Consider the following 17,800-nt stretch of genomic DNA (forward strand, 5'->3'; position numbering starts at 1 on the left):
GGGAAGGAAGCGGCCGTGGCCTTAATTAAGGTACAGCCTGGTGTGAAAATGGGAAATCACGGAAAACCATCTTCAGGGCTGCCGACGGTGGGATTCGAATACACCATCTCCCAAATGCAAGCTCAAAGCTACGGGACCCTAACGGTACGGCCAACTCAGTCTGTCCCTATGATTGTAAATCGTTCAATAATCCGTCAGCTGATGGTTGTGCAGCTTATTTAAATTAAAAGCTGGTTAATAAGGAATGAACTTGCTTGTTATATGTTGCATGTCTACAATCGATGACATCAGAGACGTTGAATTGACATGCAATTTGCTGTAGGCTTTGTGCTGGTTTATGCTTATAACACACGCAGCTTACCCTTAATGAACTAGTTGCTTGAAAATAATTGTTGTAGATCAAATCAAATGTATGTCCAATGCAAACTTGCTGCAAAATGGCAGTACATATGATCACGTAATCATTAGTCACGTAAAACTAAAAGCTTAGATAATTTATGGCAAATCAGTTATACTCAAATTAAAAAGAAAGAAAGAAGAAGAAGAAGAAGAAGAAGAAACAGAAACACACCATGGCAGGGGCATGTAAGTAGGTACGGGAACAAGACATGATAGTATAAATAAAATATGAAAATATTGTATTACGCCAAACATTAATTGCAGGGTAACAAACACTTGCAGGTTGGACTCGGTACGTACACTGTACTATGGGGGCGACGTAACGGTCGGGCATGGGGGCATATAGGAGTAGACATCGGGTATTCTACAGAAGACCCTGCCACAGCTGGCGCAACTGGCCCTCCAAATCTGCCGTGGTTTTGTCCAATCTGGTCCCAAACGTTCTTGTTGGGCGCGGTCTGGAGACTTTACTGGCCGAAGGCAGGCCAAATATATTCATACTGTGTGAGGCTGTTCATTATCCTGTTGGAAGAGGGCAGGCGGTAGAGGGACTCGAGCTGAACCAAAGAGCGCAGGGCGGGGTGGGAGTGGGGGGCATATAAGGTCGCAGAATTTCCTGGACATATCGCCGCTCCTGTAGCCGAGTCCTGGCATCGCTTCCACTTTCTTGTGCCAAGCTCCCCACTCTCATGTTTCCTATCCGACCTCCCTTGGTTAATTCTTGTTCTTTTCCAATCCGGACAGTATTACAGCATTTGAGGTCTAGGGAGTTTTTATTTATCACGCCCTTCGTGGCCCTTGTCTTTGTTTGGCTGGTACCTTTATTTTTCGAAGTGTCAGACTATTTCCATTTTTCCTGTCTGATTATTGTTAATAGGGGATGTTGCCTAGTTGTACTTCCTCTTAAAACAATAATCACCACCACCACCACCACCACTCTCTCAAACTCATCTAGTGGATATAATTTGGGACATGCTGTATGTTCACTTTAGGTAGTTGCGTGGTTCACACTGCTGTTAAAGTCTTGTTTGGTGTCTTGCATCTATGAATGGGGAAGAGCGGTGTTCGCCACCTGTGGTACTTCTGCGCAAGTATTCAGCATTAAACGCAGTTAGGATACATATCAGCCTGTGCTTGTAGTGTGTGACAACCTTAGTTGTACTCATTCAATTCATTCATGGTGCACATGTTTTCTTTTGCTAATTTCCTGGACATATCGCCACCTGTGGTACTTCCTCGCAAGTATTCAGTCACAGTGCAGACTAATTTCTGTTCTGGTTGGGGTTCCATTTTTGATCTTTTCTAGCAAGTCTGATGATTTCTTTCAGCATAAATAAACATGCTTGTTTGCAATGGAGTGACTTATTATAGTCCATATTGTACTTTTTTCAGGAATGTGCATCAAAACCCGCACGACAGAAGGTGACAAGGTATTTGTAAACATATGCCAGACTGAGGATATACCCAGTCCAGAGCTACTGGATGATGAAGCCTTACTTCGTTTGTGGAGCTCTGATGAAGCTGGTGACTACCGTATACCCATGAGCATTGGCGATGGTCACCAGGAACCAGACAAGGGTAAGTGAATTTCCAAACACAAATATGCTACTCTTTTCCAATTTTGTTTTTAACTAGAAGAAATATAAACCTGTTCCTAGTGTGTTACCAGTGCTACTTTACCGTGTCAAAGGATAAACACTAAAGAATTCGGCAGTGAACCGACTGCAGATCTTTGAAATGTAGAGGTATCGCAGAATGTTCAAATCCTGTGAGTAGAACACATTACCAGTGTGACTGTACTCTGTTTTGCCTGGAAATCACGTGAAGTTTTAACCCTTGCAAAACATAGTAAAACAGTTTATTTCGGTCACATCTTCTAAAATGCCAAATACGGTCTGATACAACTGATTGTAGAAGAAAAGATAGAAGGGAAACATGGTGTGGGTGGAGAAAACTATCCTGGGTGCAGAATCACCTACAATAGTTCGGCATCCACAATATGGCAGCTCTGATATGGGAAACACAAAATATGAAAAATTACTCCGTGATAGTCACCACTCTTCTATCAGTTGGCACCAGGATAATAATAATAAATAATAATAATAATAATAATAATAATAATAATAATAATAATTGCCAATCATCTAATTTATTTATTTACAGAGTTTAAGCCCACATTGGAGCACTTAAATCAGACTACAACAAATTTGTCTTCCTTTTCTTCTCCCAAAAAGTCTTGAGTCTGGTTGACCTGGCTGCCCTCTCCGCATCCGTTATAACATATTGTTTCCTCTGTACAGTGGTCAGAGGAAGCCTGATGCATTTATTCTTCAAAATACTTTTCTCGCCTCTGTTTTCTATGGTTTGCATGGTAATATTCAACTCCTCCAAATCACTTTGGACTTCTTTAAACCAATTGTTTTATGATTTACTATTCCAAAAGTAATTAAATAATTGTTTTAAAACTCTGTTATCACTTAGTCGAAATATATTATATTTAGAGATTAAGTCTTGTTATATGCACTTCCTAACACACTTCACTTTAATGAGTACAAGAATAACCAAAAGAAATGAGAATATTATCTGTTGTAATATAATGAGAGAAGCAGAATTTATCTAGAAAGAATCTGTAGCTGAAGTTGTATTTATTTTGACTATTTAGCAAATAACTATAAATTAAATGTAATGATGATGTGTTGGGTATGTTGGGTATTCAGCCCGAAGGCTGGTTTGATCCTCCACAGCTCCATCAAAAGCTTTCATAGATAGCCTAGGCATCACTGAAAAGGCATACTAGGGAAAAGAGGAGTGATGTAGTTTCCTGTTGCTTTCCTCGCCCAGCCAGAAGTTGCTGTTGCATATCAGTCTGCCAAGCCCACTGAAATGCATGCACCAACCGATCCTATGAGCGATATTTTCACACCATTCATAACAGGGACTGGTTGCATAAGGAATGGTTTTACTAGCATCGCTCATACCTTGGTCACTTTCATGTTGTCAAAGCCAAGGATGAGACTGAGACAGGTCAATGAAAGTAACAAATTGCTCTAGCCCATACCAGAAGACATAGTGCACTGTGAACACATCTTGCCAGCAAGGGCTCGTAATGACGATAAGAGTACATAAATAAGAAATAAATCATAAGTGTTTATAACCTATACAGAGAGCAACATTTTCAGCACAGAAATAAACTGTTTTATTTTTGCGTTTAAACTCTCTGGGCTGCAATCTTCCAATATTTGATGAATATTATGTTGGTTCCATATTACCAACTTTAATTAATAAAATAATTATTCCTTTAAATGGAATGTTTTATATTATACATTTTTTTTTGAAAATATAAATACATATTCTGAGAGACCTCCTCCTGCTTCATTAACTGCATGAACACTATCAAAATTCAGGTATTTATTTAACTCACAGTCTTTGTTTTGATTGCATATTGGGAACATTTATAATGACTCACATAAATTATCAGAAATGATCATTCAGAATAGCAAGTATCTGTAGGAATTGAACAACAGTAGTATTATATTTGGCCTTCCCTGTTACTGTTAGCCTCACAGAAGCTGCTATCACATTAATTTAGTTTAGTAATGTTTTATTTTACCTGGCAAGATTAAGGCCTTCAGGCCTTCTCTTCCATCTAATCAGGCACTAAAATATACATATATTACATTGTATTACTTTACAGTAATTAGATTTAATACAAATAATTAATAAAAATACAAGAATGATAAGTGATAAGATTAAATTAAGATAAAATAAATTGAGATTAAATTAAGATGAAATAAATTAGATGTAATAAAAAAACAACATCTCAAAATTGATATCCTACATGTGAAAAAGAAGTAGTACATAAAATTTAATAACATTTTAAAAATAAGTCGGGTAAGAATTTTAGACTAATCTTCTATCAGGACATCCATGACAATATAATGGTTGTGAGTAGCAACATCAAGTTTACAGATGATCCTTACTGGTGCATAAAATGTCTCCAAAGTGCTTCCTTGAAGGTGTGAATAGCGCTTAACCGTTTGATACTTTCGGGAAGGAGGTTCCACTCATGGCAGGCAATTACTGTGAATGATTTATCGTAGATGGCAGTTCTGTGGGTAGGTAATGCAAGGATGGAATTATTAGTAGATCTGGTGTTAAGACTGTGATAAGAAGAGAGGTATTTGAAATATAAAGTAAGGTAAAATGGCTGTGAAGAATGAAGGATTTTGTGGAGATGGCATAGTGTATGCACATTGTGACAGATTTCTAGTGGGGCCAAGATAGGTGGTTACATGAAGGAGTTACATGGTCTTGGTACCATAGGTTACAGATGTATCACACACATGCATTTTACCACATTATAATCTGCTCAATAACTTGCAACCTGCGTCTCTGTAAATCGTGACACAATAATCTAAATGAGGGGAAAACCGGAGCTTCTACCAGCATTTTTTTTTTTTTTTGGGGGAGTTTTTCAGGAAATAAGTTTTTATACCTGTGCAGCACGTGCAATACAGAGAATGTTTTCTGGGTGATGTTCGTAATATGCGTCTTCCATAACATATCATCATCAAAAGTAACACCTAGGACTTTTACTGATGACATGAATGGTACATTAGTGTTACATAACCTTATAGATGGAATCTCTGGTCGATTGCCCTTCGCGAGTAGTTTCGGGTATCCAAGGATGATGGCTTGCATTTTTGCTGGGTTTAATGTAAGACCCTGTCTCAAAGACCAAGAAGAAAACGATGTTAGATCCTGATTGATTTTGTCTATGGCTGAAAATATTAGATCTGGAGATGTATGGATGTACATTTATACATCATCAACATAAATATGGTATTTGCAGTGCGTTAGGTTTTGGGAGACATCATTTATGTAAATAGAGAGAAGAAGGGGTCCTAACACTGACCCTTGGAGCACACCACACTGTACGAACCACCAAGTTGATTTGTTTATCCTATCTGTAACATACTGCCTATGGCCATGCCAGAAGATTTTGCCTGTAATATTGAACAGGTGTTTGTAATTGCAGGAAGAAGTTTGCGTTATGTTGTGGGTGGAAAATAATTTCAAGCAAAATTAATTTGAGTGTTGCATTTTGCTTCTTTGATTGTATGGTTTATGTGATTGCAGTATTCTTTGTGTAAGAGGAAGTGAATTCATTTCAGGTAATTTTAACCAGTGAAATATTAACCTCTCAGAATAAGTCAGAAATTAAAAGGCTTGGGCCAGACAACACAGATTTGATCATCAAAAAATTTACAAAAACTGAGAATTGAAAATATATGGTTAAATTTAAGAGAGAAGTGTATGAAACATGAAAGTGGTTGTGTGAATTTGGATCTAGGAATGAGCTTATGTGTTTGCCCTGTTTGATGTTCAACAAAGAAAAGAGTATGTGGAATTCAACCAGGTACACAGACCTTGCTCACTTAAGTGAAATATAGATAAACATGAAAATCTCGCACACATAAAAACACGAGTGTTGAATACTCTATGCCAGGCCATGTCAATATAACTACGTAGCTGGATTCTGCTTACAGTGAACTGATTGAGAAGTGTAATGATCAAGTCAATGCAAATAGGTATATACCGTCCAGATTAATCGTCTGAAGTTTTACGGGGCTTTCAAACTGTCATTGTGTGGTCACGATGAAAGCAAAATTGATGATAATCCGGGGATTTTCAGGGAATTGGTGAACTTTGTAAGTTCTGTTGACAATGCAATGAAAGAGCATTTGGAAAATTCAAAATGTTGTTGATTGCATGCTGAATGTGTGCAGAGATGAAATATCGAATGAGATACATGGCGTTCGTTATTTGGCAGTTATGGCTTATGAAACAACAGATATTTCTACATTATAATAAATGGTAATTTTTTATAGATACTAAGTTGGAGGAGTACCTGCGTAGAGGTTCTGGGGTTTTGTCAACCCAAGGGCTGAAGAACGCAGTGTCTATTTTTGAAATTATTCATCCAGAATTGGAACGGTAAGTGGTCAGTGATAAACAGAATGTTACTGGACAATGCTATGATTGAGAAACAGTATTAAGTGGGGGCAGAAACAGGGTGTAGGCTAGAATATGGGAGATTTACCCTCAGTCATAATACGTACATTGTTATGCCCATCAGTTCAGTTTCATTTTATGGAAAGTGGCATACATATATACTGTAGTTTATTTAGGATCTTCATTTCACACTTAACCATTTTCTCGATCGGCACAGAGAACGAACATTTTAGATTTGCTGGTAGAGTAGAGGCTTTCGAAGACTATAACCACCAAGTGGAATTTCTCAGGTCGTTTGGTCCAAACCTTATATGAGAATATGGAAGAATTTTGAACTTCGGCATCTTTATGATGTCACAAGGTAGGAGAGCTCTGGTCTTCTGCCCAGCTTGAGAGATAGAGAATTTATGTCTTGGCTACAATTCTTTCACTATTTGATGCCACACGCAGTCATTCTTTTCAGACTGCTGCAGTACAGAAATATCGATGCAGTTAAAGTGAAAGGATATTTTTCAGAATTCCATAGGCATGTTAAGAAAGTCAGGGATTGCACTACAGGCTTCGACGCTGATATATCCTCCCATGATCAACTCGTACAAAAGAGGCGAAAAGCCTCAGATCATTCAACAGCTGCTAAAGAAGTGTGTGACATAATAACCGTCCACATGGAGGAAAAATTTTCATTCTGTTCTCTCTTACTGGCTTCTTGTCTGGTTGATGTGCATTCTTTCAGAATCTATTCAGAATCTTTTCCAGAAAGACAATTAAATATAGTACGTTTTAAAAATAATCTGGTAAGGTCTTCATTCTACCAAAACTAATTTTGAAGAAATAAATTTACAAACTACCTGAAAAAGAAACAACTCTTCATTCTCAAAAGAACATCATCAGATTCTATCAAATCACACTCAGAATATTTAGAAATGTATAATCATTTATGTTTCTGTTTAAATTTTTAAAAAGTTTTAATTTGGAACATATCTTAACCTCTTCTCTCCACTCAAGTATAGAACACATTTTTTAAGGATTGTTATATGTTTTGCTTCTTGTTATGTTTCTAACATAAGGCAGGAAAAATAATACTCCTTTATTTTTCATTAGCTGGAAATCCAGCCATGGCATATGATGTTGCCATCAGCTCTGAGTTCTTCAAGAAGGTGGAGACCAATAGGCTGTACCTCAAATTCCTGATAGCTATTGTGTTGGAAGCAGTTCAAGATAAGTTCAAGCTTGAACTTGATATTGAAGGTAAAAATTAATCCTAATTTTCTAAGTAATCATTCTTAATACTTCTATACTTATGTTAAAGAGATTGAAGTTTGAGAGTTTGTTAGTATGTGAAGGGTAATCTCAGAAAAAAACTCTACTGATTTTGGTAATTCATTCAGCATTAAGAAGCTTATTTCTTTGAGATTGTTATAGGCTCTATGGTTGGGGCTCATGGCATTATACCTGCTTTATTCGTGGAATTCTGGAAAAAGTTAGAGCAACATATGAATACCATTGAAAGCATAGTTACCACCACCACCACCACCACCACCACCACCACCACCACCACCACCACACATGGATCTGTAAACATTCTGAGATCTCACTTGTTAGGATGTCCATAATTTAAAAAAACTAATATACCGAGCTCGATAACTGCAGTCGCTTAAGTGCGGCCAGTATCCAGTATTCGGGAGATAGTAGGTTCGAACCCCACTGTCGGCAGCCCTGAAGATGGTTTTCCGTGGTTTCCCATTTTCACACCAGGCAAATGCTGGGGCTGTACCTTAATTAAGGCCACGGCCGCTTCCTTCCCATTCCTAGGCCTTTCCTGTCCCATGGTCGCCATAAGACCTATCTGTGTCGGCGTGACGTAAAGCAACTAGCAAAAAAAAAAAATATTTCTGTCAGATAAAAATTTCTGTATCGTGACACGCTATACTTTGTCAATTGAATTTGTTATTTTTGAAACCCTGTCAGTCACGAAATGTAAACTTGTGGGAAAACAGAAAAAACTGACTGGTGAATAAACCAGAAACTATTTGTAAACTTTTTTGTCTCTGAGGATTAATACTTATAGAAAGACGTCATGCAAGTAAGATATGAAGTTTTGTTCTTTATTAACTTTGCCTGTAGATCAGTTTTAAACTCTGTGACTTACAGGATTTTAAAACCAAATGAACAACACAACCAAAATTCATACTCATATAATTTACTGATGTGTATATGTGCTGTATTCATGCATAAAATTCTGTAAACATTTACAGTACCAATAAATTCTGCCCAGGTTGTAAAAGAAAATATTTAATATTTTAATACATAATGATACATGGAACATGCTTCTTAAATGATAATGAAAATTTCCCATTCACTCCTTGTTAGTGGTGTTCTAGACATATACAGTATTCCAGAAGACAAATTAGAACGGTTGGAGAAGTTATTTTCAATTAAATTATGCATCATTAGTAAGCAAATATCAAACTACCTGCAAGGTACATTAGTACCATTTTTGTGGATATACTGGGTTTCCATAAAAGAACTCCGGGGTTTTAAAAATTCATGTCTTAATAACTGTAGAAGATAGCAAAATGTAGTTAATTTCTCTGTAACGAGTAGCTTATCAAGTTTTACTCATACCAGTTGGGAATGTTTTCATCAACAGTGGGCAGCACTGCGGAGCATTGACCTTGAAACAACGTAGTGGCAGTTAGTGCTGTCTGGATCGCCACGCTATGGCAACACCGCAACAAAAGGCTCAATGCGTTATTTGGCTAATAGAAACTCATTCTGTTGTTACGGTACAAAGAAACTTCGTGATGTTGGCCATCTCAGGGAACGAATAATCAATTGTGTGGCAACTGCCCCCCCCAGACATGCTGGCCAGGACATTGGAAGAAGTGGAATACCGTTACGATGTGTGCCGTGCCACTAAAGGGGCTCATATTGAACTTTATTAAATTGTTTAAAAAACTTGAATATGCAACCTTTCCAACCATGTATTAAACATTAATATAAGTTTTTACTTCATTACAATATTTTGCCTCAAAACCCTGGAGTTCTTTTATGGAAACCCTGTACTTCTTTGTTATTGTCACCTACATATAAAATTTGTTTCACTCTTGCTGTGTGTATTTTGTTTCACTTATATAAATGCGTATTTCTAATTCCTTCTTTCTTTTTGACGCTGAAATCATTATCATGTGAAGAAGACATGCTTGCACAACAGTCGGAAATGCTTCTATAACAAATGTAAAACAATGTGCTTCCCGCGATGAGTTAAATTCGTGTTACCAACATCTGATGCTGACGGCTAACTCTAGCGCTAAAACACTGTTACCTTTAGAAACCCTGTAAGTCAGTGACTTACAGAGTTTTAAAACCAAACCAAATGTTGACAATCCCTTCACGGCCATTGTATACAGCAGATTTACAGGGGTTCTACACAAAATGATGTGTATACCCTTTAGCATTCATTTTGTCACATAAAACAAAATTGTCAAAAAATGTGACTTACGGGGTTTTAAAACTAACCAATTCAGTTGTGACAACCTGTAATTTTGGAAAGTCATTGATTCTTTGAGGAAACGTACAGTATGTGCTAGCTTGTCAGGAGAGGAGGTAGTTCAAAAGAAGTAGAGCTAATCGGAAAAATTGTACTTCGAGGGCCCCTATGACTGAATACGCTGCCTGAACAATATTAAACAATAAAATCTACAAAGTGTAACTAGAACTGAATTATCTACAAACAATTTCATATGCATTTTATTCCTAATTTCTAGCAGTTTTCCAGTTGATTTACCCAATAAAACCAAAATAATGATAAACAATAGTCTTACCACAAAAGGTGCATACTGTATTTGCAGGATTTAGAATTCAATTTCCTAGAAGAATATACGTGTATGCATTTGCTTCGTAACTGTAATAGTGTTTACATGGTAAGTCAGTATTTTGGCCCAGGACGCTTTCACCTTGAATGTACTATAGCTGGGTGGTATCTATTAGTGGTTCAAGTCCAACACTCGTTATACTTCTTCTCTCTATAAGAGAAACAATTTTAAAACAGAAGGCTGGGCAATGAGAGAAAATGTGGGGCAAGCCAAAAGAAATGTACAGTACTTGTTGGACCCTTAAAAAGGAATAGGAAGAGTGCCTATACCATTCGAAGTACAGGTTCTTGAACAAGTAGTATTTCCTGGCTGTGGCCTTAGACTCACTAATTGATGAAGATGGTTATCAGGAATAAATTGTTATTGGACTGTTTACTATTGTTACCAAAAGTATTCAAATCTAATTGCAGGAACTCCTAGCGTAACATATAAAATAAAATTTCATTTTATAAAGAATAATAATGTTACCAACTTTCAAACTCAAGTGCATTCATTAGGGTGTTCTCCACTGATGTGCTTTGAGTGGCCAGAGCGAGATCATCAACGTACAAAAATGTCCTACTGTTGGGGGCGATAGGTTGATCATTGATGTATATATTGAACAAAGTTGGAGTCAGCATACTTTCTTGGGGGAGGACTTTCTTCTATAATCTCCATCGACTGTGCTGTCCTTGGAAGTTGACAAAGAACCTGCTGTTCTGCAGGAGACTGGCGATGAACCTGGTCAGGTTAAAATCCTTGGTCAGATTGTAGAACTTAACTAGTAGAAGCTGATGATTGATCGTGTCATACGCTGCTGTTTAATCAACAAATACCACTTGTTTGTTGCCCTATGCGCTTCAAAACCATCTTCTATAAACTGCGTAAGATCAAGCAGTTGTCCAGTACAGCTTTAACCGGGATGAAATCAAGCTTGCTGAGGGATAAGCAGGAGATCAATAATTGGCAAGAAATGGTTTAAGATCTTTCTTTCAAGCAATTTATAAAGTTGACACAGCAGTGTGATTTGTCTAAAATTCTTTGGATTGTTTCCTTCTTTACCAGGTTTCAGCAAAGCAATCACTTGTCTCCTCCACCATATCTTTGGAATGTTTGTGGAAAGTATTTAGTGTAGAAGAGATAACATGTGAAGTTCACAGTGCTGTTATACTGAAAGCCATGACAGCTCTTTATAATAAGGTTATATACAATGGAACCTCTGTTATCTGGAACACTTTTAATCAAAATACTGTTGTAACTGGAACAGCCAAAAATAAATATTTCTGGTAAATCGAATTGAAGGAACTTTGTTTAAAATATCAATATAAATGGTCTGTTATTGGACATTATAAATTTTCCAGCTAACTCATTCCTAGTTGCCAGCGTTTCACCCCCGTGTGCTAGGTTGGGCTCATCAGTTGATACCTTGCACACCCACCAAGACGCATGGCTAGTGCATTCCGTGGAGGCCACTGCGTAGGCTAGTTGGAGCCACCAGCAGTGCCAATTCACTATGAAAGACTGTCTCATTACCAAAAATTGATGCCTGTTTGGCCATCAAATGATATGGATGTTGTTTCCCATAGGGAACCTGAAATATTTGTCCCAAATGAGTAAATTTATAATATCAATATAAATGGTCCGTTATTGGACATTATAAATTTTCCAACTAACTCATTCCTGGTTGCCAGTGTTTCGTTCCCCGTGTGCTAGGTTGGGCTCATCAGTTGGTACCTAGCACACCTACCTAGACACATGGCTAGTGCATTCCGTGAAGGCCACTGTGTAGGCTATTTGGAGCCACCAGCAGTGCCAAATGCATTATGAGAGACTTTATCTCATTACCAAAAATTGATGCTTGCTTATGAGTAAATTTATAATATCAATATAAATGGTCCGTTATTGGAACATTATTTATTATGTTACGACAAAGGTGATGAGTAATGGAATGCGTGGACTCCAACCTTGACTGCCTCCTTCCCTTTTCTGTTGCCAACTCAGTTTGTGATGCAATGAATCAAAGCCTTCTGGTGTTGTGCTAATGGAAAGATGGTGTGACATAGCAGCTAGAATACGATGAAAAAAAGACAAAAGAAAGGAGAAGACGTTAAAAAAAAAGTTAGTGCTCTCTCTCTCTCATAGTATTCCTCAACATCAGCAAAGCGTTCGATAGTATTGGACACAATCACTTAAAGGCGACAATAGAACTCTATACTACCCAGATCCATTAAGAAGTTACTAGTCAACCTTCTCACAGAAAACACAACACAAGTTCAAACTGCTCGTGGTCATACAGATAAGATAAACATCAAATGTGGAGTGATGCAAGGAGATCCCATTTCACCTTTCTTATTTAACTGGGGTATAAACCACATCCTTGATGAACTCGCAGACATCAAAGTATCAGAAATGTATGGTTTTCAATTGAGTCCTAACACTGTATCTTTAACATCCCTATGCTTTGCCGACGATCTGGTGATCCTAGCTAAAGATCAAGCAGCAGCTTCAATCCTAGTCACTTCTGTCATAAATCTGCTTCAAGAAATAGGTTCGCATATAAATGCAGACAAATCAAATGCCATTATTATAGAAAATGCTAAACTTCATTCTGACGATATCGTGACGGTCTCTGGAAACATTAGAAGTATAAATGATAGTGAAGAAATAAAATATTTAGGGGCAACTTTCAGACAGACTTTAGTCTTCAATGAACATCAGGTACTTGAAAAATTGAAAGCTAACTTAGATCAGATTACCAGGACTCACTTACTCCAACCGCATCAAAAATTGACTGTAATAAATCAGTTTATTGGCCCTACACTGATATACCCCTTCCAGACTGTTTCGGTTGAGAAAATTCCCAAATCAAGTCTGTTAAAAGCCGACAACATGATCAGAAGCACACTTAAAGAAATTCTACAACTTCCGAGTGACACACCGACAAGTATGATATATTCGAGCCACAAATGTAAAGGGTTAGCACTAATGCGCGCTACTTGGGAAGCGTACCTTCAACAGCTGAACATCAATCTTAAGCTAGAAGCTGTGAATGATTCGCACGTAAATGCTGTTCGAAATTTCACAGCAATAAAAACTCGCTGCCTATCTGAACTTCAACTCAATGAAGAGACATCAACGAAATCTGTTAGACAACTGCGCGATATACTTAGAACACGCGAATTTGAAGCTTGGTGTGCATATCCACAAAAAGGAAGAGGTGTTGAGTTATTTGCTCAAGTTCCTGCTGCTAATTCTTGGGTTACCAGAAGAGATGGTTTAACTTGTTTGGAATGGAGGGAGATGTTGAAGATGACAGCGATGGTTGCACCAGTACGTACTCTGCCGGGACGTTCTACCAGCACAGGCCACTGCAGACACTGCAATGAGTATGAAACCTTACCACATGTGCTGGGGAGTTGCCCTCAAGGAGAACTGCTTAGGATCAAACGCCATAACATCATCAGAAACCTGATTGCTAATGCTCTTCGTCTCAAAAATCTAGAAGTGTACGAAGAAGTCCACTGCCTCGCCGAAGGTGGCAGCACTCGCAGGATTGATATTATAGCGATTGACAGACGGAGGAACAAAGCAGAAATTATTGATCCTACGGTACGCTTTGAATCTTCAGCCTCTCAGCCGACTGACGTAGACAATGAGAAAAAGGATATCTATAATACAACCATCCCTTTCTTTCTTGAGTCGTATAACCTTAAAAAAATTACGGTGACTGGACTTTTCTTTGGCGCGAGGGGAACAATTCCCAAATCTTTCGTCACATGGCGACAAAAATATAAACTAGCGAGAAGCCTACAAGATGAGATAGTCGTCTCACTCATCAAGTTCTCCGTTTCGATTCTTCGTCACCATTTATATGGAGTTCATGCCATTTAACATGGTTAATTGTAACCTATCATTTTTTTAAACATTAATCTTTTTATCTTCCCTCAAAATTGTTATTGTGTATTATTCTGTGTCTTATGGCAAATCTAGGGTGTCCTGGATCAGACTAAATAAATAAATAAATATATATATATAGTATATGCACCATGGAACACGGTTTGTTCTAAACATGTTCAGTAGTTTGGCTTTATTAAAATACTTTATTAGCATTGTATATGTATTGCCTTCATTTACTTTCATCTAAAACATCAAAAAATGTTTCTTTACTGTAAAAATGGTGTTTTAATTACACAGTACAACAAAGTTAAACATTTTTTAGCTCTCAGAAATTAAAGTATGCAATTTTAGTTAATTTGCATATGCTGATTTTGAATCTAAAGCTTGTACTTCTGTACCATCTAACAGAGGACATGATGAACTTTGCTGAAACCTGGTAAAGAAGGAAACAATCCAAAGAATTTTAGACCAGTCATACTGCTGTGTCAACTTTGTAAATTGCTTGAAAGAATGATCTTAAACCATTTCTTGCCTGTTATTGATCCCCTGCTTATCTCTCAGCAAGCTTGATTTCGTCCTGGTAAAAGCTGTACTGGACAACTGCTTAATCTTATGCAGTTTATAGAAGATGGTTTTGAAGCTCATAGAGCGACAAACAAGTGGTATTTGTTGATTAAACAGCAGCGTATGACACTTTCCGCAACGTACTGCATAGGCTATATGGTTCACTGTTGTTCTTTTGCGGTTTTCTGTTATTTTCTATTACTGTGTTATGTTTGGTGTAATTTCAACACATATCATCCATAATCCAAAATACACAACAGCAGAAATTCTAAAATTGTATATATGTTGCATGTATGACATTATATAGTAAAAATTCTTACCTTCTTAAAACCTTTACCTGTAAAACTTGTGCCTATAAGATGGCTCTGAAACATCTGTGATAAGTTGCCAGCAGTATTCGGCAAGCATGTTGGACACTGATTTCCCTTTGTATCGCCTTTCCGTTTCTAATAAGTCCTGATGGAACCTTTCTCCATGCTCATCACTGGCCAGGGTTTGGTGGAAAGAATTTCAAGTCAATCTTAAGGGACATGTTGCATCCCAGTGTCTTGTAAGCCCTCAATAAATCTTACACCATACCTCTGTAATTGTCTGCTTTATAGTTTCCCTGAAAATTCATGCAAACCGATTTAAAAGCAAACCAGGCTTTTTTTCAACAGGAATGAAAGTTCCCTTGAATACAGAAAAATGTAAGAAATCGCATATTTGTGGCCCTATAAAGATACCTCACTCAACCATTGAAATTTTTCCCTTAAATATTGAAATGCCCCTTACTGATATGTATATCGCTTTAACAGAGTTCTTCATCAACCCCAGTTTTAAATGCAAAGGGGAAAAATTTATTTTTGTGACATCAAAAAGTGGCAAGTTTTTAACACTTTTTTGTCTTAATACTACACTTTCTCTTGATGACCAGTCTCTAATTTCATAATCATTACGCTTATCTCGACTATCCCACTCACAGAGAAAGCAACATAGTTTAGTGATTCCTGGTTGCATTCCTGTTAGCATACCTATCACTTTTAGATCTGCACAAATCTGTCACCCGTGTTCTTTATAGTTCAAAGCCTTAAGAATTGTTTCCATACTATCATATGTTTCTTTTATATTAATGGAATGGGCAACTGGGGGGGGAGTTAACATTCCTTTAGAGTAATAAAACCAAGAGGTATAATTAGAAAGTTGCCCAGACAGAGAGACAATAGTGCCTTCTGCTCCTGAAGAAAGTAACAGTCCTGCTATCTCAGCAATTTTAGGTGACGCAAAAGAACTAATGTTATTTTCGTGATCAGTGCATCCAAAAACATGGTAATTTATATATTTTGTGTCTGAGAGTAATCCACTGTTGTGCTGTGTTATTTTCCAAAATTTTCATTATCCAAAACCAGCTTCTCCCACCCCCTGTTCCGGTTAACAGAGGTTCTACTGTATCGTATAACAGGTTAGAGATATATCTTATGCAGCTATTGAGGCTCCTGTCCAGTTTCTTGTTACTATGGCGTGTTATTTCAGTAAACACAGTGTCACAAGTAATCAAAGATAGGTAGTATGACAGTGAATTATTTGTACTTTAAGTCGAACCATAGAGAACTGTTTCAGTGGGTATAGACATTTACTGTATGAGCTTTATAGCATGTATTTATTACCTGATGTGTCCATTGTAGGGTCTCAGCCATAATAATTCCTTGGTTAGTCACTGAAGTAGAGTAGTATATGATGTTATTGTTTAAAATAATTGGAGGAATGCCCTGTTGTCTTGAGGGAATATAGGGTTTTGCTGGTACCATAATGATAACTTGAGTTCTGTTTGGGTTTATTAATAGACTGCTTATATTTGTATAAATAAGTCGTCATCATCATCATCGACCATCTTCGGTTGCCCGGGTGTGGTGTACGAGGGCCTCCCCCCTTCCTTATCTTTGTCTGTTCTCTTGTAATCTTCTCTCAATGTTATCCTTTCTCCTGAACATCTTACTTGTATAAATAAGTAAGGAAAGTAATTGTTCCTATTCATGATTTAAATATCAGAGATGAATGGACATGGCACTAATTGAACTGAAATCTTGACACAAATTTGGAAAACATTATGAAATGCAAATATTCTTGAAATGTTATTTTAAGATACAATTTTTCATTTATTCTGAAGTTTATCTCATATTGAGAGGGTTAAGATTGGCTTTATAATGAAATATGTTGTTTTTCTTTTATTCTGCTCAGATTACACAATTCTAAAGAACAGGAAAGCAATGGGAAAGCTTCAGATGCACAGAATCAGGCAGCGTAATCCTGAAGAACAGTCCAAGAAGCCTCTCATTGAAGAACTCAGTAGCAGCTCTTCTGCCTCAAAGGGTTCTGTTGCGAACAGCAGTAAAAAAGCTGAAACTACAAAGAAACCTACTTCTGAACTACCGCTAACAGGCTCTTCCATGCCCTCTAGAGATCGTCAGCCAGAGTATCGTGTCTGGCAGCAACCTGCTGAAGGTGATCCACAGCTCCTTGTGGCAGAATTGAAGATGGAGGAAGTGGTAAGAATTGATCACTGTCTATTGGTATACATGGTTTTCAGAAATACTTGGACAAACGGTAGGAGCTGGTTCCTCACACCAAAATAAGGAAAACATGTGATATAAACCTATACCCTGAAATGCTTTGTTTTAGTGTTCTTTTATTATTATTATTATTATTATTATTATTATTATTATTATTATTATTATTATTATTATTATTATTATTGTTTTTTTAACATATAATTTCAGCCACTTAGGGCCAGGGTTATCACTTGTCATTACAATAGAGTAAAATAATATATTATTATTGGTCCACCTTTTCAATACAAAATGAAAATTACATAGGGACTAGTTTCGACCTAGTAATAGGTCATCATCAGCCTGAAGTAAATTAAAGCGTAAATATCGAAGAAAAACATAAACAATGTAAACACAAGTACAGTCTTTTTAAAGGTACATACCATGTGGGAATTTGAGTAGAGATATATTAAAAATAATAACTCTTCCAATTGACGAAGCACTGAGCGGAAGTTATGTAAAGTTCGGTGCGCCGTATATTATAAA

At 37.2% G+C, this 17,800-nt stretch overlaps 1 protein-coding gene across 1 annotated transcript in view; it reads left to right on the forward strand.

Moving 5' to 3' along the window:
- The window catches only part of LOC136881017 (PIH1 domain-containing protein 1), a 282,859-nt gene that overhangs the window by 248,666 nt on the left and 16,393 nt on the right, over positions 1 to 17,800 (forward strand). Inside the window, exons 3-5 of the mRNA XM_067153607.2 lie at positions 1,792 to 1,977; positions 7,516 to 7,662; positions 16,947 to 17,254. Of these exons, the coding sequence (XP_067009708.2) occupies positions 1,792 to 1,977; positions 7,516 to 7,662; positions 16,947 to 17,254 (641 nt within the window). The remainder of the gene's footprint in view (positions 1 to 1,791; positions 1,978 to 7,515; positions 7,663 to 16,946; positions 17,255 to 17,800) is intronic.

This window comes from Anabrus simplex, chromosome 9 (assembly GCF_040414725.1).
Source record: "Anabrus simplex isolate iqAnaSimp1 chromosome 9, ASM4041472v1, whole genome shotgun sequence".
NCBI classification, from domain to species: Eukaryota; Metazoa; Arthropoda; class Insecta; order Orthoptera; family Tettigoniidae; genus Anabrus; species Anabrus simplex.